General features: G+C 44.1%; 1 protein-coding gene across 1 annotated transcript in view; it reads right to left on the bottom strand.

The window, feature by feature from the left end:
* The window catches only part of LOC115645644 (probable acyl-CoA dehydrogenase 6), a 154,200-nt gene that overhangs the window by 44,981 nt on the left and 85,240 nt on the right, over positions 1-23,979 (bottom strand). The window contains 1 exon segment of the mRNA XM_030550579.1: positions 2,643-2,772. Within this exon segment, the coding sequence (XP_030406439.1) occupies positions 2,643-2,772 (130 nt within the window).

Raw genomic sequence — 23,979 nt, 5'->3', positions numbered from 1 at the left:
TCTGTGTTTGCTTCTCTATCCTCTGTCTGCCCCAGGACCACTAATTAGTCTCGAGCAAACACCTCGGACACACAGAGTGACAACAAGCTCTATGCATGAAAGAGAAAGAAATAATTTACCAGAAAAAAGACTGGCATTGAGAAAGTGAGAAAAACTAGCCTATAGTCAAGCAAATATAATAAATATTATAGGCTTTAATAGCCTATAAATCATATATGTACATAGTTTGAAATAACTTGCTCACCAAGTACTCAGAATATTTTGATATATATATATATATTTTCCTTCACTTCTCAAAACCCTCTATTTATTCCTTCATCAGCACTCACTGATATTTATTAAGGCTCCCGAAACTGACAGAGGAAAGCCAACACAAATTTATCCTCCTCAAGAGCCACTCGACCCAAGTCCATAAGACGATCACCTGCAAACTCAATCATGTGAAGCATGGATAGCACATGAAGCAGAAAGCAGTGTGCGCACTAAAATATACAATTGTACGTAAGTACATATCAAAAGAAGAAAGAACAAACTAACACTTAAGAAAAAGAAGAAAAACATGAGCGAAGGCACTACAACTAAGCGTGCTGGACTGTAAACAAAAGATGGCAGCGTTCCGGCTATTACCACCCAAGGAGGACGCTATACATGATGCCACTCCTAAGATGAGTCCCATACGAGTATGAGCTTGCAGGATTGCTTCACGACACTGCCATCTCAGACTTCACATTTTTCCCAATTTTATCAGCAGTGAGATTATTTATTTATTTATTTAAATAAGTTATGAGGTATGGTAAGAATTTTACCAGTAGCAGCTGGCCAACAAAACGCTACCTTAGGTGACTGATAGCAGACTTACTCGTAGAAATACTAATTTTACAAATGCAATTATCATTTTTTATTCAGCCCTGGCCTTCCACCTGTCTATAATGAACAATTAATGAAGGGTAAGAGTAGGATATGGGTATTTGTGTAATCAGATGTGAATATTTTTGTCATATTTGAATGAAAATGTCTATATTTAGAGAGAACCTTCTTTTCCCCATATCTCCTTTATTTATCAACCGATTTTGATAAAATTTGAAATGAAGTCAGTTTTTTTCTTTTTTAGAGGCCCCTCATATTGTGAGGCCCTAAGCTGTAACTTAGTTAGTTTATGCTTTAATCCGGTGCTGCATGTAGAAATCCAATAAACTGGATTCAGATGGAATGATGTAGTTGAATATAAAGAAAGAGGAACCAGTTGAATATAAAGAAAGAGGAACAATTCCAAAGCAAGGAAGGCCTGTAAAATAAGTAAGGAAATGCCTGGTAAATGATGAACATACACAGATCAGTTAGTCAATGTGATACATGTGCTAGGACATTAAAGGAATTAGTTAAACTTATTGTACATCTGATAATTATTTCAGAAAAAAATGGAGGAAGTATTGGAAGGACTGAAAAAAGCACACAGTGCTGAGTCGCAAAAGTGAAAGAGGACTGGGTCCTAGTAATTACTGTCAAATTCATCCTTGGTGTCACTGTGTTGGGATGAATTTGGTTGAGAGAGGATTGGAGAACTATGGGCAGTTCACAGCCTGGATTTATTAAGGGGAGGTTGTGGGTGTGGTAAGGGGACTCTAAAGCTTTTACCCACCTTCCTCTGAGTTGTTTTTTTCTGCCACCCACACACATCCCTCTCCTTCCATCATTCGTGTGCACATTACACTTGTTTTGCCCTGCTAATGAATGCCAAACTTGGAGCAAGTTACATCTGTTTTCTGAACCAGTCATACTCAATGTGTAAGGTCACCATTAACATCACTCCTAAATTTGGTTCAATGTGCTTTTATTATTATTTCTTATTTTTAAACTCTTCTAACCTCCTCTGTCTTTCCATCCCCAACTTTTCTTTTTTCAACAGTGTCATTTGAGGATATTAAGTGGGTTTCCACTTTTAAGACCATGATATTCACATTTGCTTTAAGACAAATGCTATAAACCTGTTGAGATTTATTTTCATAGACTGTGTGACATTAGTCTCTGAGAGTCAAATAATTGATTCTCATTTGTTGTTGTTAAGACTGCATTACTACCATTCATCTTCTTGCACCAGCTATTGAATCCTTCTACTGGTGTGTATTGATTTGGCTGGCAACATCAACATATTGAGGTTCTGTGTTTAACTTATGTCTAGTCTTGCTTTCAGTAACCAATATACTGCAGTAAAAGATGGCATATTTATTTTTGTCTCAGAAACATACCTAAATTAGCTAATTTCTATTTGAATAATGCCAGCCCCATGAGAAACAAATCTGTGTCTGCTTGAACCAATTATTTAATTCTTGGCTTATTAGTCTTCCAGACCAGCTTGTTAGAATGCTTCAGGAGTCAAAGCTCTGTGTTTAGTGTTCTAGATCAAGTAGAACACATCATTTGGTTTTAAAAATTTATCTTCCAACGCAAAATCATATTCTCTTGCTATCCTAAATTATTTAAAGGTGAGGGTAAAGAGGAGCTGCCCTTGATTTTTGGGAACAATTCAAAATGGTAAATTTGGTCAACAATGTTTTTCTTGGTGCTAAGTACATTATATTATTTCCTAACGAATTTGAAGTTGAAGAGAAGAGTGGGAATTGAGGATTTCTTTTGAAAGTTACCTTGTTAGAGCTGGTGTAGCCATGTCAGTTTGCACTCCAATAGCCATAGGAACCCCTCCACAGCGGATATTTCCCAGTTCCTCTGCCACTGCAATGCTATAGGAGAAGTCCAAGCCCATGCCGCCATATTCTGACAAGGAGAAAACAGCGATCATATTAAACATTCTTTGTTATTAGAAAAGAAAACCTATTTAATTACAATCGTCTACAAGCTGGGGCTAATATACAGTTTCCAACTATTTAACAATGATCAACTTTTATTCCAGCATAGTGCTGCTACAGCTATTTAAAAATGAGTTTAAAATTACAATTTCTATATCATTCCATACATATTCCATATTCAGGACATAGTAAGATCTCAAAAACTAAGCACAACCAGGCCATGACAATAGCTGGATGGAAAACTGAGGGATTGTAGAAAATGGTAATTTAGTAGGTGATGCTATTCCCTCTGAGTTAGCACTGAGCCTATACTCAAGAACAAAGTCAGGAAGAAGTGTGCTGCTGTATATGCATATGTGTCCTAACTATTTATGGTCATTAAAGCACTTTTCACTAAAACAGAGGCAATGACCCTGGTGTCTTGGACAAATTCCATTATGGGTCTTTGTACCTCCTTACATTTCATACTGCAGTTTCAATTAAAGAGGATATTATTCTTCATCTCTTCCCCAAGTTATACAGTGTTGCCTAATATTAATACACACTGTGTATTGCACCCAAGAAGGAGCTGAGTTTCCATGGGGGGGAGGGGATGATTCCTGTACTTATAATAATTCATCTTGCATAAATTACATTATTATTATTATGATTTGGCTGAATAGTTTGATTAGGTGGCATTTTACTACTTTAATTAACTCATTGGAAACTCACCCAACAGAGGAAATTTAAAACAAATGGGGATGGAAAAATATGCTGCGGCTTAGCCACCTGTGTTCTCTTTGTTCTGTTCCCATGAGCAGCTATGCTTGTTGACATCACACATTTGCTATCTGAGCTTACTCTTAAACCGAACTTCCGTGAAGTTTGCATTATAACACCGATAGCCAAATTAAAAAACAACACAGCTCATATAAACCTATCACTTTGTACACTATTATCTGTTTCCTAAACCCACAGGGAGTGCCTTTGTGCATCCTCTTTTTGCAGGAGAGAAAGCCACAAATTCAAAAGGCAAAGTTTGAGCTTTAGTTTTGTGTGGTGCACCTGCATAATATAGCCTGACTGCACAGGATTTTCAGTATAGTGAAATTACTCTATTTCAAAACTTAGTTCAGCACACACCATGAAAAAGTCCATACTTTGTTTTTAATTAAAAAAATAAAAAAACCCTCCCAAAGACAGTGGAATTGACAATCACATGGGGATGTCTACAACAGAATATGTTAATGTTACAACAGCCCTGGCAATGAAGAGACTAGCTGGCAAAAGTTAAAGACAAAAAGGATTTCATGGCTAGCAATATATTAATTGGCTACCCAAAAATTGTTTTGATAGGCTTCCATGCCTGAGATTTCTTTTTACAACTCAATAATAACATTTCAGATTTAGAAAGCAGGCTAGTCAATGCATCACTTTCCCAGAGCAATGAACAGTGTAGATTATATCACCACACTCACCCGGGGAAATAAAGAGAAAAAGAATCACATGTGACAGATGCCAGGCAGATGCCAGTCATGCAATATTATTGTAGCTGTGTCGGCCAGGATATTATAGAGACAAGGTGGGTGAGGTAATATCTTTTATTGGCCAACTTCTGTTGGTGAGAGACAAGCTTTCAAACTTACACAGAGCTCTTCTTCAGGTCTGGGAAGCTCAGTCAGAGGGTATGGCTACACTTGCAGCTGTACAGTGCTGGGAGTTAAAGCTGTCTTTGTACAGCTGTGTAGGGAAAGCACTGCAGTGTGGCCACACTGACAGCTACCAGCGCTGCAGTGTGGCCACATCTGCAGCGGTGCTGGGAGTGGTGCATTATGGGCAGCTATCCCACAGAGCACCTCTTCCCATTCCGGCGCCGTGGGTTGTGGGAAGGAGGCGGAGGGGGCGGGTCATTCTCGTTCCTGTCCCAACACCCCGTGGATGCATCACTTCACATCCCAGCAATCCCTGTGCTTCTGTCCACATTTGGCGCCATCTTTCCACGGTTTCTGTGCAGCGCGCGGTCTGTGAGAAATGGAGCCTGAACTGCTGAGGAGTATGGTGAAGAGTCTCGCCAGCACATCACATTTGGCAGTTGAGCTATTCCTTAAGATCCAAAGTGACAGTGAGGAGTCCAACAATGATAGCGAGTCGCGTAATGCATACAACACGAAATTGCTTGTGGCATTCACGGACATGCTCAGCACCGTGGAACGCCGCTTTTGGGCTCAGGAAACAAGCACTGACTGGTGGGATCACATCGTCATGCAAGTCTGGGATGATGAGCAGTGGCTGCAGAACTTTCGGATGAGAAAAGCCACTTTCATGGGACTGTGTGAGGAGCTCACTCCCACCCTGCAGCACTAGGACATGAGATTGAGATCTGCCCTGCCGGTGGAGAAGTGGGTGGCTATTGCAGTCTGGAAGCTGGCAACTCCAGACAGCTACCGATCGGTCGTGAACTAGTTTGGAGTGGGAAAGTCGACTGTTGGAATCGTGTTGATGCAAGTTTGCAGGGCCATTAATCGCATCCTGCTAAGAAGAACTGTGACTCTGGGGAACATGCAGGACATTGTGGATGGCTTTGCACAAATAGGTTTCCCTAACTGTGGAGGGGTGATAGATATTCCTATTCTGGCACCACCCCACCTAGTATCCGAGTACGTTAATCGGAAGGGTTATTTCTCTATGGTTCTCCAGGCGCTTGTGGATCACCGTGGACGTTTCATTGACATTAACGCAGGCTGGCCCAGAAAGGTGCATGATGCACGCATCTTTCGGAACACTGGCCTCTTCAGGAAGCTGCAGGCAGGGACTTTTCTCCTAGAGTGGAAGATCACAGTAATGGACGTCGAAATGCCCATTGTGATCCTTGGAGACCCCGCTTACCCGTTAATGCCGTGGCTCATGAAACCGTACACGGGGAGCCTTGACAGCAGCAAGGAACAGTTCAACTACAGGCTGAGCCAGTGCCAAATGACTGTGGAGTGTGCTTTTGGCCGTTTAAAGGCCGCTGGTGATCTCCGTATGGGAAGCTGGACTTGGGGGAAAACAGCATCCCCGCGGTTATATCCGCGTGCTGTACCCTCCATAATATTTGTGAAGGGAACGGTGAAAGATTCAGTCAGGCATGGACCTCCGAGTTTCAACGCCTGGAGGCTGAATTTGCACAGCCAGAGAACAGGGCTACTAGAGAGGCCCAGCACAGGGCTGCAAGGACTAGGGATGCCTTGAGGGAGGAATTTGAGGCTGAAAACCAACAGTAATGTTTGGTGCCTTGCAAGGGAGTGAAGTGCAGTGGTTACAGTGTTAGTAGGAATCTGTGTTTGCTAAGCTGATTTGCAATGCCTGTTTCTTTCCTGGGCTAAGGTATCTTTAACTTTATGCAATAATAAAGACTGTTTTCAAAGCCAAAAATTCATTTATTGAAAAGAAAATTACTTTATTGAAAGAAACACAACTTTTTTGGAATCTGAAAGGGCAGGGGTTGTGGTGGGTAACTGTACAGTCACAGGTTTGAATATGTCCTGTCTGGAGTGCTGTGCAATGACTCCTGCACTTCAGGATGGCTATACTGCATGATGATGGTGGTTGAGTGCAGAGAGTAAGGGTTGTAGTTCTCAGGGCTGGTTGGTGAACATGCAGATGATGGAGGCAGCTTGTGGTGGTAAGAACCCGGATGTTGGGGAAAGGGGGTTGGAGCTGACATGGGGGCACAAGGGAAAGAGCTTTGGGCAAGGGGTGCAGGGGCGGTAGTGCTCTGCCTGCATGGCTACGAGTGCCTGGATAGAGTCCGCCTGGTGCTCCAGGATGCTTATCAGCCACTCCGTGCTTTGCTTCCTGTGTGCTGCATTTTCCTTGCGGATCCTGCTTTCCCTCTCCCTCCACTCCTGCGTTTTTTGATTCTCTGTGAGAGATTGGTGCATTACTTCTTGCAGCATCTCGTCTTTGCTTTTCCATGGTCTCTTCCTGAGGTTTTGCAGTCTCTCAGCTGGTGATAAGACGGACAGCCGAGATCTCAAGGTTGCATCTGCAAAGGCAAAATGCAACACTTAACAAAGGCCGCATTGTTTATACCAGACAGAGTAATTCCCCTGCACTTAAGGAGGGCACATACAGTCTTCACAATAGCATAATTTTCCCATCCCAAAGAAAGCGCACATAACCCACAGGAGCCCCGAAATGGTGAGTAAGGGGGACTGATTGTTTCAGGGCTGTACTGTCCTCTAGGTTTCTGTGCGTTGGGGAGAGCCAACAGCTGCAGAGGGCACCTACACTGAACACTATCCCAACATTTTCCACAGCAGTTTATCCTGGAAGATATCTCACTGCTGTGGGTCACCTGGGAAGCACGGAAGGGTCTTCTACTGCAATGCAGATTCCGCCCTGGCCCCTATGCAGCTTGCCTGTGTGCAGCAATGATCCCCCCACCCCTTGCGGCACAGTGGCGCGGACGTGTTAGCCTGACTGGGACAAAGATCACACTGGCTCTCCCAATAAACCTGCGCAAGTGCATTGCCCGCGCTCTGGATGAGACTTTTGAAGAGATTACCGAGCCAATTACTGTGACATGATAGACATCAATGCGCTATTCCATATCAAGGCATGCATGCATTCATGTAGCCCTAACCCTCCCTCCTCTCCCGAAAAATTTCCATCATGAAAATAAAAGCCGCTTACCGGGAACCCGCTCCTCTGTTTGTCCTCCGCCAAGTACCGGCTGCTGCAACTGGCTACCTTCCTCCTGGCTTGAGAAGAGCTCCTGGCTGCATGCCTCCAGGGACTCCGGGTTGTCTCCCCCCACAGTAGTACCCTCATTCTCGATTTCCTCCTCCTTCTCCTCCTCCTCCTCGCCCCGCTCTGAAGTGTCCATGGTGGTCCTTGGAGTGGAGGTGGAGTCATCCCCAAGTATCACATTCAGCTCTTTGTAGAAACGGCAGGTGGTGGGGGCAGCACCGGAGTGGCGGTTTCCCTCGCATGCTTTGCAGTAGGCACTCCACAGCTTCTTCACTTTAACTCTGCACTGCAGCGCGTCCTGGTCATGGCCCTTTTCCATCATAGCCCTTAACATCTGCCCAAAGGTATCGTAATTCCTACGGCTGGGGCAGAGCTGGGACTACACAGCTTCCTCCCCTCCAAACACTGATGAGGTCCAGCAACTCACCATTGCTCCATGCTGGGGCTTGTTTGGCGCGTGGAGGCATGGTCACCTGGAAAGATTCACTGATTGCACTCCACACCTGGCTGAGCAAACAGGAAGGGGATTTTTCAAATTCCCAGGGAATTTAAAGGGCGGGTCTGATGGTTGGTCACCTGAGGCCAGGGCAGTAGAGTTCGAACTGATGAGCAGAGTGAATAGAACAGGCATTCTGGGATACTGCTGAATACTTCTGGAGGCCAATAACAGCGCTTTTGGTGGCCACACTGGCAGTGCTATAATCTTTATTCCTCTTGCAGAAGTGGAGTACAACCAGTGCTGTAGCCAGGGAGATACAGCGCTGTATGTGCCTTGCCAGTGTGGATGGTGAGTGAGTTGCAGCGCCATAAAGCCACCACCAGCGCTGCAACTATCAAGTGTAGCCAAGCCCAGAGTGTCCCAGCTAAATACAAGATGGAACAGATTGTTTAGCATAGTTAACACGTATTTCAAGAGACCATTAAAGGTGAAAGTGGCCTGTAAACACTCCTCCAGTCATAGGGAGGAAAGGAAGGGGTGGAAGCAGCTGTGGGAGGAAGGGGAGGGAGGGAAGGGAGAGAGGGTTGTTTGTAGGTTATAGATTATTGTAATAAAAAGTAAATCCAGGCATCTCTATTCAGTCCATGTGTCTAACAACATTATGAATTTAAGCTCGTAGGATCATCTTTTGAAAGTGTTGTGAAGGTTTTCTTTGAGGATGAGGACTGAAACGTCAGATATACAGTGATCGCTTTGTGCGTGAACACTTTTCACAAAGCGATCACTCTGTATCTGGGAGCTTAAATTCATAACACTAAATATCATGAATGGAATAGAGATGCTGGAGTTTTGGTTTATTATGGAATAGACTTTTAGGTGGGATGGTGAAAATACCCAACTAAGATGCATGAGTAACTATCTTTACATGTCATATAATTGGTCTCATATATTTATAGAGCTTTGAAATCTCTCACATTTACCAATTCTCATAACAAATGAGATTATGTGGAATCACTCCTCATATTTGGTACCCCTTGTAACTCAATATGAAAACATGTAAACTCATTTCTCATGACTCTAGAAAACCAAAATAAAAATGAGATGATTTCCCCCCGAACTTGGATCTGAGAGAATTAAAAATTTTATTAAAGTTAATGTTTAAAATTAAATATACACAAGTTAAGAGGGAAGGTACTGTACATCTACGGCCCAGTTTGAGTTATGAGGGATTACAGTATCAGTTACAAGGATCACGAGATACATAATATCACATAACCAGCATAGACCCAGATTGGAGTGCGGGGGTTTTTAAAGCGTCAGTGGATAAGTGGGCTCAGGTACGCCACCCATGGAATGTATAAAGAGTCCACGTCAGTATCAGTGTCGGGAATAAGTACATAGGTGGGGTGCATCCTTTGGTTCGTCAGGGAAGGAAGTGGGTTATTTCCCTGGTCAGTAGTCTTGATTACTCAACGTGGTACTGACAATGTCCCGTGATGTGTTCCTTATAGATGTCTCTGAGCTATCTGATGGTGTCGGATACCATGAGCAGACATGTCTCATGAGCCGGGCATAGCGTCGCCCAACTCCACACGCTCTCAGTACCGGCTCGTTGTCAGGGTCCCACGAGCCCAGGGCTCCCACAATCAGGGCGTGTATCTGGACCTCGTAGCCCTGGGCTCTCAGGCCCCAAGAAGATAACTGAATTAACTGGCAGTTTTCACCAGAACATATCATTTTCTGAAATGTTTAAGCTGAAATGTTTAAGCCTTAATCACCTGTCATAAAGATAGTTCAGAATAACAATTCTAGGATTACAAATGGCCTTGTGGTTACATAGCTGTTAGTGTTCATTACTAAGCTAGTGCATAAATCTCATCATAATTCTCTTCCTGTTTCTTTAACATAAAAAACACAGACAGTTTAAGAGTATTCAGCTAACTTTTCTTCTTGACATATTCAAGATCCCATTACATTCTGGGATGATCAAAGTTAAACAACACAGTTAATACCCCACCTTCTCTTAATTTGTCCATGTTGGTCATTTGTTTCTTCCTGGTAATAGCAAATATGCCTCATCATAAAGAGTGGAAACACCCTATTAGAGTCCAACTCAGCTATATCTGGATATACAGGTATGTTGCTCAACTAATACATCTGGATCAGTCCACAAAAATGTTAAAGAAAAACAGATGTAAAGCTCTCTACTGTGGAGTGGAAAGAATTATACTTTTAATAACCATCTGTGGGCGGGGGCTACAAAATAAGAGCTATATACAACTCTCAATTCACAATGGATGATTTTGCAAAGACCAGGAGCACCTTGTTTATGTGGTAACTAAACTTTATTAATAAAGTTTAAACATGACTTAGAGGGGAAAAATTAATGCAGGGCACTTTTAGAGCCTCTGCTATTTCTGCACTTTGTTTGACCATTGTATATGTGCACCTGGGGTAACTGCAAATTAGGTATGCCTAAATTATTAGATAGTTGGATTTATAATATTGTTAGGCTTAAGAGTTAACTCACTAAGATTAATGTAGTAACTTAAATCTCCCAGAATTGTTTCAGGGTAAGACAGTGCTGTACTGGGAAATATTTTGAACGTTTTCTTCACAATTGCAAGGAGTAGAAAATGACCCTTTTGAAAAAAATAAAAAATTAAAGCTTCCACTCTGCAGAATCTGTCTTGAACAGATAAATGCATCAAGCAGGCTGATCAGGCCCACAGGCCATGTGTCTGATATTCCCATAATGAGTTCAAAAGATATCAAGGTCAAACAAGCTAGAGTCACATGTTTAAAGACATCACTTGCAAACAGCTACTTTAATCATCCTCCTATTCCCAGTAACCTCCCTTACACTTTTATTAGGATTTTTGTATTTTTAAACACACACAACATGATGTGACCAAATGCCACATATATGTGAGCAATCACAACTGTATAAATCCTCAAGCCTAACAGAACTACAGAGTTCCCTGATGGTAAAATACTTTGCAGAGTTCTGTCCCATAACCCATATAGTGGGGAATGAAAAGCTCCACATTATAAATAATGTAAAATGTGCACATGACAACAAGAGAAACAGCCTGGGAGGAGATTCAGCAAACTTTCAAAGCCCCAATATTGCCAAAATGGTCTTATGAACCACCAGCTGTATCAACTCCACATGAGAGAAAACTGAAACTTGATCGACACTCATCAATATACTTCCGACTAATCTCTATAGTATGCATGTTAGTGAAAACTTCCTGAATCCAGAGTCCTCATCCTCATTCTGCTTTTCATCAACATGTGTTTTTGTTGTGGTTGGGGATTGGTTGGATTTTTTGTTTGTTTTTTTATTAGCCATAAATAATACAGAAGCTTAGATTTAATGTCCTAGAGGTTTCAGTACCAGAGAATGTGATCTCAGTTATTAAGAATAATAAAACAAAATTAAAATCCAATTAAACTCTATGGCAGGGAGAGAAAAAAGAGGGAAGAAGAAATCAAGAAGTTTGAGCCTGATACCGCACAGTTCCAAGTCCCTCCTGCAGTGGTGAGCAGCCTGAGCTCTCATTGTGATGCAAAGCCAGTTCTAATGAGGCTTCCAACCCAATTCTGCAGGCTAACAGAAACGTCAAATCCATATTCTAGCTTTCATGTGCTTTTCAATGCAGATCTCCAGACTAAAAGTCTTTCAATCAGTAATTACTGCAGTATCTCATGATGAGCATAAAACGCATTGTTATGATTTGTTTTCACATAGTTGTTCAGACTTCATTTACCATTTTTCCACTGAATTCTCTGTTGGGGATAAGTTTAGTTAGCAGGGGAGATTGCTGCCCTCCAACCAAGAGGCTATCACTCTTCTGACAAACAGGCACATATTGCAGAAACAGCCTTTGACCAGGGAAGTAAGACACCCAATCCTATGGACATCATTCTGACTCAACCACCAGAGTCAGCACCAAAGCAACACCAGAATAAACACCCTTCCCTACAGGTTGAATGTGTCTAGTCACAAACGCAGTGCCTGCCAGACCTCATAGAAGACATGAACTTTGCCTCCCATGATAGAAAAGAACACAGCCAGCTCAGCTACTCTGCTACATTTTAATTATTTCCAAAAGATTAAACACACACAGAATTCTAAATGTGTCAGAAATACAAAGAATGCAGCATATTAATATGGGGGCTTGGCACAATCTGATTTTTTATAATTTCGGCAGATAATATCCATGTTTATTTCTGAGGTTTTTTTATTTTTATTGATTTAGATTTTCATTATGGGAAATTAGGAAAGAGTTAGACAACAGGGGTTCAGACAATAATTATCTAATGACAGTAGACATTGAGATTTAAAAAGCTAAAACTTTATAACCATTAAAACACAAATTATCAACACCACGTCAAAATTTATAAAATAAATATCTTTACATCAAATACTATTAATTTCTCAAGCAGCATTTTTCTTACTTTGCCTATTGGAAATTTTGTATTATTATTGATGAAAATATTTTTTCGTGGGTTTGTGTGTGCACGGAGAAATCTATGTTTATTGATATTTACTGCTAAAAATCTAATCCGTCTGAGCCTATCAATAATGCAGTCATGGTACATACTAACCCCTTTCCCCTGACCCCCACACCATACATGCACATGCACACACAAATTATGGGTTACTAGCAGCTGAAAGCTAGTGCCGTATGGGTGTGGCCACTGGGCTAAGTACTTCATCATCCATGCAGTCTTCCTCATGCAACCAATGAAACTGATGCACATAAACTACCTCTGATTTCACAATGCTTTAGGACTCTTGGCATGGCACAGATACAAACCTTGCTGTCCCAGGGGTATAATTTGGAAAGGCAAAGTGGCTCAGAACTTGGGGGGAGAAATACCTCAGTGGTTTGAGCATTAGCCTGCTGAACACAGGGTTGTGAGCTCAATCCTTGAGGGAACTACTTAGGATCTGAGGCAAAATCAGTACTTGGTCCTGCTAGAGGAAGCTGGACTTAATGACCTTTCAAGGTCCCTTCCAGTTTGATGAGATAATATAATATATGGAGATATACCTATTTATTTCACTTAAAAATTGAAAAGCAACAGATCACAAAACCCAGGGATGACTGAACCTGGTGGTATTCTGAACAAAAAGAGCTCACAACCATGCTTGTAGCTGTGTCCATCATGTCACACTGACTCAACAGACATTGTAGGCTTCAGAATGACACACAAGCAAATGACAATCTTGGAATCTTATTACATAGATGATACTTTGTTTTATATTTACTAGAAAACAATTTTAATAATAATAAGAGATATACCAATCTCCTAGAACTGGAAGGAACCTTGAAAGGTCATCAAGTCCAGCCTCCTGCCTTCACTAGCAGGACCAAGTACTGATTTTTGCCCCAGATCCCTAAATGGCCCTCTCAAGGATTGAACTCACAACACTAGGTTTAGCAGACCAATACTCAAACCACTGAGCTATCCCTCCCCCCAAGTTCTCAGTCACTTTGCCTTTCCAAATTATACCCCATAAGAGCAGCAGGATACTCAACATCCAAAAAGCTGCAGCCTCCATTCTGGCTCCCATGTACTTATAGGGGATCATTGGAAACCACTGTTCAAAGGTTTAGTGAGAGATTTCACTGCTCAGCAAATGAAACTCATATATCTACCTGTTCTTCTCAAAAGCTCTTTTAGTCCACTCCATGATGGTGAATTATCTATTGGAGATCCAGAGTTGTTTGACACAGAAAGGGGAATTGTTTCCAATTAACTGAAGCTATCACTACAACAAGGCTAGATTTTCTAGAGTAAACTCCAGTGCAGGAGGTTTACCATTAACAAAGATCATAGAGATATCTTGCCTCCCAAGGTATCCCTGGCAGAGCACTTTGGCCTCATAGTGCCGTTATGGCACTGCACTAAGTAAGGTGCAGTGTCAAGTCGCAACACTCCAAATCTGAATCACTAGAGAATGCTCTTGCAGATGGCCTCCCAGGACCCTGGCCCAATATTTGCAACCTGTGCAACATAAGGTGACCACATCATCCCAGAAGATCTTAGTCACAAGCTAGGTGAGCACATCATTCTTACTATTACAGTGAATGGGGCAAAAGCCAAATCAATAGAGTGATCTCTGTAAACTAATGCACCAGCTATAGATTCCACCACTGGTTTTGCACATTTGGTAATCGTCTCATTCACAGTCACGAGGCAGCCAGATTCCTCAAAATGACAGCACTTGCTGAACTGGAAGTAATATAACTGTCAATTCATATAAAGAACTAAGATTACAAATCTCGCAAACAGTTATTCCCCGAACAATTTAAGGGTCTTCATACTATTGTGATCATAACTTCTGATGCTAATGGCATATTTATAGATGCTTCAAAATACAGATAGATGGTATGATGAGATGTAACAGCCTGTTTGAGGCCCCCTGCTGGAGGCCTCATGGTCCTACCACACTCCACCCCAGAAAAGAAGCAGAGAAGGTGATCCTCCAGGCCTAGAAAGGCTGCCGGGAAGCAGCCAATCAGAATCCAGCAGGTTCAGTTAAAAGGAGCTGCAGGACCTGAGCAGATCAGTTGCTGGCTGGGAAAAGGAGGACTGGAAGGCTGCAAAACTCCACAGGTAAAGAGGCCTGGGAGAGACCCTGCTCAAGAAGGGAACAAATAGAGAACCCTGAGGTAAGGCTGAAGAGAAAGGGCTACATAGGGAAAAGGCTCAGGAATAGAAGCAGCAACTATTAAAGAAAGCAGCATGTAGCTGCTATTTGTAGGATACCTGGGTTGGGGTCTTGAAGTAGTGGGCAGGTCAGGGTCCCCACTGGCAGTGGCCAAGCCCTGAGAAGGGGACAAGCTTCGTGTAGAAGCCCAAGCACAGGACTGAAACTTAAAGGGTTCTAGGATGGAGCTGAAGACCCTGCAGAGGCCAACCATTTGCTGGATTTTGTTACCCCAGGAAGGGAACCAAACTTGAAGGAGAAACCTGGCTGGAGAGCTGGCACAATAAGAATTGATAAGACAAAGAGTGTCCAGGGAGAAAGCCCTGGGGCATGCTCCATAGCAGGGCTGGCACAGACTTAAAGCCAGCCCAGAAGGGGCTGAGAAGTGAGCCCAGAAACAAGGCTACAGATATCAACAAGGGGACAGTGTTATGACCTGGTGGACCTTTTACCCCAGAAGGAGTTTGTTTGTTTACATATTGATTGTGTGTGACTAGCCTCAAGGGCTGAGCCGCTGAAGACCCACCTGATTAGGTTAACAGCCAACAGGAGGTGTTGGAAGCAGAGAGAGACACAGAGAGAGTGTGATGTGTGTAGGTTTGCACTCACCCCACAGGAGGCGCCCACAAGAGATGAGTATCCCCTGTAACAGATGCATACAGATAGGTGAAATAAAAATACAGTGAAAGTCTGCTATACTTTTTATGCTTAGCTGTTTGCTCTGTTTTGAGTTATTGAAAGCGAAGTAATGAAACAGCGTGTCAAAATTACTGAGCAATGAAGACTCTTGTTAGTAGGATTGGCTAGAAACTGGATTTTCTTTTTTCCTTGGCAATTCTGTGGATTCTGAATTTTTACCTGCTCCGAACATGAAAAAAACAAAAGAAAAATGTTGACACTTCCCATAAAACTAAATTTCAAAAATATTCTGTTTGAGGTCAAACAAATGTGATGGTCCAATAAAATCAATATGTTTCCTTCCAATTTTAACTTCTTTTTTAAAATTTGTTTTAAAAGTCATATATAAATTAAAAATAATAATTTTAAAACGGTTGCCTACCTAGAACTGTTGTTCTTCAAGGTGTGATGCAGACACATTCTATGATGGGCATGTGCTCTTCGTGCACCAAAGCTAGAGAACTTTGCCTAGTAATATCCGTAGGGGCTGTGCTCACGCCCTGAGGCCGTAGTCCCTCCCTTGGTGGTATTAACGTGGTGATGTCCTGACCCCCTCAGTTCCTTCTCACCAAATGTCAGAAATGCAGATGCCAATGCAGAGGACACTGAGGATGCGTCATGGAATACATGTCTGCATCATATCTCTAAGAACAACAGTCACAGGGAACTATTTTTTTCTTTGAGTAGATGGAGCTGTATATTCTATGTGGGTGGTTAGCAACCACTACTCACAGGAGGTGGGGTCTATTTAAAGAAGGGCTGCAGAATTGCCTTCCCAAAGTTTGCATCTGATCTGGATGCAGCTGTAATAGTATAGTGGTTTTCAAAAGTATGCACAGAGGACCAAGTGGTCACCCTGAAAATGTCAAATATAGGAATATCATTTAGAAATGCTGTTGGCTAAACCAAGAACCAGAGGACCTCCTCCTTTGGGATCTGTGACTCATTCTGAATTAATGCCATTGCTACACAGGAAGGGAGGACTGTCTGAAAAAGTGCTGCGAGCGGTGGTGTTGCAGCTGCTGACCATTAGGTAGCATCATCTCACGGCCAGAGTATATACTCCCAAAGCATTTAAAGTAGCTTGGGAGTATTTAAAGGAGTGCAGGCTGTCATGGTCTTGACTGTAAATAAAACCTGGCCACAAAATGGCAAATTCTGTTGCATGCTAGGCTCAATGACAGAGTTCCAGAACCATGAGGCCCTCCTATCTACAGCTAATGACATAATCCTGTCTGAGGCCTCCACCCTGTCCAGGGCTGCCTGCAACCATGTTTAGGCCCTCCAAATGGCCCTCTAAAATGAACGCCTTGAACTCTTCCCTAGAGACTTCTGGCAACTTGTCCATGAACTTAGATATGGCCACCCAATTAACAAAGTCATATTCGGAGAGCAGCAACTGCTGGTTTGCAATGCCAGTAGAAGGGAAGCGGAGGTATAAATCTTTCTTGCAGTTTAGTTCATCTTCTCAGACTCTGTCCTTCGGTGTAAATTTAGGGGGCAATGAAACTGAATACTCCAGAGGACCTTTGCAAAGTCCAGGAGAACCTCATTTATTGGGAGGGCTATTCTCTCAAGCTGATGGTTGGAGAATATCCAGGACTTTATGTGTATTCTCCTGGAGGAATTTTGCCAGGATACCCAAGATAGCAACCATACGCCTCAGGAGGTCCTGATATGCCTTAAAGTCCTTAGGCACCAAGGGAGAGGAAGATTCTAGCATGGCAGAATCATCCAGTGGCGGGGGAGGACGCAGTTTACGGTGTCAATGATGGATCCTGTTCTTGTACCAAGGGATCCAATTACAGTCCCGTAGGACCAGAGAGAACAAACTCAGTGGTCACAGGACCAATAGTCAGAACTGGTGATCTTGCTCTGGAGTGGGCTGAAGAGAGGGACCGAGGAGCGTCCCAGGGATTCCAAGGAGGCCACTAGGAATATGGATAAGGCATTGGTGGCCAGTAGGTCCTGGGCCCAGAGACTAATCCAGAAATGTCAAAATGGAACATTTATACCACAGCGTACTGCTCCCCTCCTTCCCCCCCTGCCATTTTTCCCCCTGAAACAAAATTTCCTCAGAACTAGTGCATTTCAACAAAACATTTTGCTTTCAACAAATCAGCATTTTGTGCAGAAAAATGTTCAGTGCAAACATTTATAACCAAAATCAGGTAGTTTGACAGGAAGGCTGGTCTTGTGTTTAAGGCTTTAGACTAGGACTCGGGAGATCTAGATTTAGTTCCCAGATCTGGGAAATATTTTGTGTGTCACTATGGGCAAGTCACTTAATATTTGTATACCTCTATTTTCCTTCTGTAAATACCCATAGAATTATCTTTAGTTTCTCCCACTCCATCAGTTTTGTCTATTTAAATCATAATCCATTGGTCAAATGAATTGTTTTCATTATGGGTTTGTCTAAAAGGGAAGCTAAAACTGGACTGAGTCAATCCAGTTCAAAAACACTTGTGTACACATGACGTAATTCAGTGTAATGCACAAACTGTGTTTACCTTGAAGTCTGGAGTCCTCTTTCAAAGTGAACTAACTTTGCTACGAATCCAGTTAATCTGGTCTATTGTTTGTGTGTGCACAATGCTACTGCAAACTACTCTTCCAATACCACATTGCTTGGCAAGTAACTTTTATTGACCTGTTTATCTGTGTGCCCTGCCCTGCTCTGGGGTCAAGCTGACCGAAAGTCTCCTCCCCCATTTATAAGATGGTGCACAGGAAGATTTTGTCCATTTGCTCCTGGATTCCAGTATATAATAGCTGTGATAATACACTAGAAGCCCTACAACATGCCTCAAGCAGCAGCTCTGAGACCTTGGATCTCATTGCCATCTGAGAAGTGTCAGTGCAGGAAGTTCATGTGACTAGACACCAGAATAAAGCCCTTTCTGTGGCTCTGTGATGTCCACAAGGGGCCACGACTGGGATGCCAAAAAGTGCCTGTCAAAGAGCAAACAGCTTAGCAGCAGCTATATTCAACTGAGACAATAGGAAGAAATCCAGCAGGGGACACGTAACCTGTCCATTTCTTGGGAAGCTGGAATGGATTTTATGTAACTATATGACCACCCAACCCAGGCAGCTTGTGAAGTCTGCTGCCTCCCACTCCACCCTCGGCCATAGCAGCGAGACTGATTGGGCTCCTTGTGCTCATCCTCCAGTGAAGAGATCCCCCTGGATCTCTTTTGGATTCAGAACCCAATGGCAGCCAGTTAGAAAGCAAGTCCAATTCCTGTCCTGCAGAAACCAACCTCAATTACTAGACAGCAACCCAAACCAAGACTGAGGGGGCTGATCCTATGAAGGGAACCTCAGCATGTAAGTTTTTTTTTTTAAATAATTTGTTTCATAATTTAATATTTAAGTTTTAATTTATTATTATTTATTACGCTATGCTGCCATGCTAGCTTCTATTCCAGGTGCCCTATGGCAGCGTTCATTGTGAACAGATATGAGCTAAAAGCCTTTTCAAGTCCGAGATCCCCCTCCCCCTCCCCTGGCCCATGCTCTTTGTTCGGTGCCCCCGTACATCCTTCCAAAATGGTTGCTACTCAACCGAGGTAACTGGCCTCCACCTTATGCTAATACCCCAACTACTGTCTGTTTTCAGGCCTGCGCCATAGGGAGGCATTTTTCTTTCCCCTTTCCTTAGCTGTCCTGCCCCGCAAATGCTGCCCCATCCTCCTCAAGCTCTTGTTTTCCACCTCAAAATGGTGGCCAGCAGCATGGCGCAGCCACAGCTTCTCCCCGATCCCTTCCAGTAGCAGAATCAAATAAGGAAAATATTCTTTTGTGCAAAATGCAAATGTTTACTCAAACAGTGGTTACAGGAAAAGAAGTTTGATTAGTGTTCTCAGTTTACATGAGGTAGATATCAACACTGCATGCCCATAAAGCTACAAAATGTACAGCTCCCCAGTAAATGTCCTGTAACACACATTCTTACAGACTGGTAACAGTGAACACTTCACTAGCTATTTTTCTCTGCATTTCCAACATGACTGCAGGAGACAGAAAGCAAAATCTAAGGCTGAAAAATTGCTCACTTTTTGTCTGGATATTATAAGTAATAGCTGTGCGCACCACCACCACCCCCATCGTCCCCCTATAGTTCACAACTCCTTTCCAGTCCTGAACTTCTGGGGACACCATCTTGGTGAATAACTTTGCCAAGTATCTTGCTGGTCTGCCCTTTGCCTCTTTAAAAAAAGGTCATTCTCTGCCTCCTGGTCACCCTCCTCAGTGTAATGTCATCCAAACCAGGATAGCCTAAAGAAGATGAAGAGGGGATTACTATCCAACTCGCCCCCAGATTCACCCCACTAACCCCCCTCCAACACCACATAAGCACCTCCACAGCACATCAGAACTGCAAAGCCAGACCAGGAACATAATTCCCAAACCCATGCCTTCCCCCAGCCCCAACCTCCAAGACACAACAGCAAAGCAAAGAGCATATACTGCACAGACAAAAATCTCAGCACACACATCACTTACCCATCTCCGAGCGTCTCCCACCCCTCCCCAGACTGGGAAGACTCTTAGGAAGGTAAAGCCAGAAATATACATTAAAAAATGCCATCTCAGCCTCCCTAGAACCAGGGCCGGCTCTAGCAATTTTGCTGCCCCAAGCACGGCAGCATGCCAGGGGGGACGCTCTGCTGCTTGCCGGTCCCGTGGCTCTTGTGGACCTCCCGCAGGTGTGCCTGCGGAGGGTCCGCTGGTCCCGTGGCTCCGGTGGACCTCCCGCAGGCATGCCTGTGGATGTTCCACTGGAACCGCAGAAGCAGCGGACCCTCCACAGGCACACCTGTGGGAGGTCCACCGGAGCCGCCTGCTGCCCTCCCGGCAACTGAAAGAGCGACCCCCGTGGCATGCCACCCCAAGCACGCGCTTGGTGCGCTGGTGCCTGGAGCCGGCCCGGCCTAGAACATGAACAATAACCACATGTAATTTTTGTTAATACTTCCAGAGCTACAGCACTCACACTGACCAGATCCTCCTGGACAAGGCCTTTATCAATGGTTTAGCGGCTGGCAAACCTGAGGGGGAGGAAACAGAAAACTCATGATGAAATTTTCATTAACATCATTACAGAGTCCAGAAACCTGCTGAAAAATGTGAAGAGTTGGAGGCAATATCTGAGGACTGAGAGAGAATCCAACTAGGAGTTTTCCAGAGAGACTGTTGCAGTGGTAGAGGATGGTGTGGCAGCTGCCAGGGTTAAAACCAGCATGGAAAAGACAGGGAGATGCAAAGGCAATTCCTGGAGGCAATAAAAAATGCCCCATTGCAGTGCATATTACTATGAGGGCAGCAGGACACGCAGTACTGCAAACCAACAGCCAGCCTGTTATGTGTCCTCTGGATAATAGTGGCTATAAGGAACAACAGCAACTCCTCCCTGCTGTACCCTCACAGCAGTGCTCCCAAAGGCCACACCCCTCCCAGAACCCAGTGCTGGTCCCTGAGAAAAGTGGCACCGGGGACCCCAACTATTTTGAGCCCTCTATTGCCCCTGGCAATTTCCAGCCTCAGCACTTCACTTCAGAAGGACCATGAAGAAGAGGCAACACATACTCTCCTGCGACTTTAAGTCTCTCTGTCCCTTTCATTGTATTCTGCACTGCATTGCTGCACTCTACTATTTTGTTTCACTGCTGTTTTAATGAAATGTTTTTTGTAGTTAGATAATAGATTGCTTCATAATTGAAAATCATTGTTTCATTTTCATTTCAGTTAATCATTTGTTTGTTGCAGAGTAGATGATAAAAACCTTAATTTCATTCCTAAGGAGTCGACAGTTCATTTTACACAGAAAATAATTACCGTATATACTCGATCATAAGCCAGTTCGTTTATAAGCCGACTCCCCCCCAGATGGATAAGTAAAAATGGAAAACGTTTATAACCTGTTCATAAGCCAACCCTATAATTCAGGGATCAGCAAACTTTGGCTCCCAGGCCATCAGGATAAGCCGCTAGTGGGCCGAGATGGTTTGTTTACCTCGAGTGTCCGCAGGCACGGAGGTAAACCTAAGTAAACAAAGTGTCCCGGCGTACCAGCAGCTTACCCTGATGGGCTGGGAAAGCAACTGGTGGGGAAATTTTTTGGAGGGGAGAAGCTGGGAGTCAGGGGAATAACCCCTGTGAGCATACCCCACATGACCCACACCTAACCCGGGACCCCCACGCTCTCTCCATCCCATCCCTTCCCACCTTATCTGGGGAGGGCCGGGGAAGATATCTCTGGCCTGGCTGGAGCTGCTCCGGCAGGCTGGGCGGCATGGCTGCAGTCTGCTCCAGCGGGCCAGACCAGGCGGCACGGCCGCAGCATGTTCCAGCGGGCCAGACTGGGCAGCGCAGCTACAGCGTGCTCCAACGAGCCAGGCGGCATAGCCACAGCCTGCTCTGGGGGGCAGGGCTGAGCTGCACGGCTGCAGTCTGCCAACCCCCGGAGCTGCAGCTGCTTCGGAGGCTGGGGGGAGAGCAGCATGGCCAGAAGCGGAGAGACTTTGGCCCTATCTCATCCCTTCTGGCTGTGCTGCCTCTCCTTGCTTCCTCTGTTGGGAGGAGGGGCTGTGTCCCACCTCTCCATCTCTATACCAGTTCATAAGCTGACCCCCTTCTCTGGTGCTTCCCTTTTTTACTAAAAAAATTCAGCTTATAAATGAGTATATATGGAAGTATGCACTAATTCATAAATTTTTACAAACATGTAGGCAAATAAGCAAAAGGGATCGCAACAACACTGCACTTCCATTGGCTACAAACAACTGAACTGCACAAAAAACTTCCAAACTCCTCTCCCTCCCTCCCCGACCACAGACCTTGGGTAACGGCTGGATGGACAGCTGCACAATTTCAGGCCTGAGACTCAAAGTAAGAGCAATAGGCATATCTGACAATATTACCCTGGCAGTTTGCATTCTGTACTGGATGCCTCACTACCTGCACAGACCACTGAGATAGTCTCTGCACCTCAGCTTCCCACCCACTGCTAGGCTATCTCCCTTAGTCTCACAAATACTGTGCAAAATACAATGTGCTGCTACAATCTTTGAGACATTTTTTTCTGCTGCTTCCAGCTTATTCCACAAACAGTGCCATTTCCCTTTCAAACGGCCAAATGCACACTCCATTGCCATTCAGCAACTACTGAAGGGGTAGTTAAACAGTTCCTTCTTTCTCTCCAAGCGGCCTCTGAATGGCTTCATTAACCAGGAAAGCAAGAGGATAAGCCCAGTGTCCCCCGATAACAGGAGCAATGTCACCCCCACTAGTGTCTATAATGTTCAAGCAGTCCTGTCTCTATTAAACAGAACTGACCACACAGCATTTATAACTGTAAACCTGCCACAGTTGTCAACAAGCCCGTGGAACATCATGAAGTAATACCTCTTTGTGCTTATGAATTCTGAGCCCTGACTGGGAACGGGGGGGGGCAAATAATAGGCACATGGATCCCATCAATTGTCCCAATAAAGTTTGGCAACCCTCCCACACACACACACACACACACACACACACACACACACACACACACACACACACACACACACACACACACACACACACACACACACGTAAAACCATCAATAACCTCCGGAGCTTTATCAAGTTTCATAGCCCAGTGTCAATATCTTCTCCATGGTATCACACATCTGCATGACAATAGCCCCAGTAGTCCCCACACTGAATTGGGTCACTAGGGACCATTAACATTCAGAGGTGACCAGCTTTTAGATGACAATTGCGATCCACTTCTACACAGGCATGGAGCACTGTGGGGGGGTACGTGGTCACTGCAGCTCCAGGGTTAGTTCAGCACTTGTCTCCAAAAAGGTTGCCTTCCCTATCCTGAAATTCTCTCGCCGCTGCTGGTCTTCCCAAGTCTGCAGCGTAATCCTCCTCTCTGTGTTGGTTCCCAGTCCCAGAAATGTCACTGCACTCCATGAAGCTGCTCCAGGAACTGCTCCTCTACTGTCTGTAGCATGATGTCTTCCTCTCCACGTCCTGGTTCCACCACTGCTAACAACTCTCCTGCTCTGCATGGTGGTGCAGCAGGCAGAGTTCCAAACTGAACTCCTCTGGCTTTCAGTGCTGAAATACACCCCAAGCAGCTTCTGCACATTTGACATTGCCAGCATTGCAGTATGGAGCACTGTTCAGTCCATGGAGAACTGTCCCATCCATGTTGGCTGACAGCAATTCAAAAACAGTGCTAGTCCACCCAAAAAGAAAACACGGAAGGGGGGGGGACAAATGGATCATGGGATTTTTTTGAAATGTGAACTAGTCTGGCTTCTGCTATGCATCCCACAATGCACAGCAAGAAAAAAAATTCCCGAAATATATGCTGCTCAGCAGCAAAGCAAAGGAGCAAGGGATATCTTTTGAGAATGCCATGCCATCCGTTCTCAGCAAACCACTGCCATGTGTACACAATGATGCCCATTGCATACCATCCCATGCACACTATTACTGCAGTTTGTGTACCGCACATTACCTGACACACAGCAAAAAAACTTGTGGATTAACCGCCCCATGTAGACACGCCCTCTGTGTTAGTGCAGCACCTAGCACAGTATGACCCTAAACTC

The sequence above is a fragment of the Gopherus evgoodei genome, chromosome 2, assembly GCF_007399415.2.
Source record: "Gopherus evgoodei ecotype Sinaloan lineage chromosome 2, rGopEvg1_v1.p, whole genome shotgun sequence".
NCBI classification, from domain to species: domain Eukaryota; kingdom Metazoa; phylum Chordata; order Testudines; family Testudinidae; genus Gopherus; species Gopherus evgoodei.
Note: the sequence above shows the minus strand (reverse complement) of the source record. Positions and strands in the feature narration are given on the sequence as shown.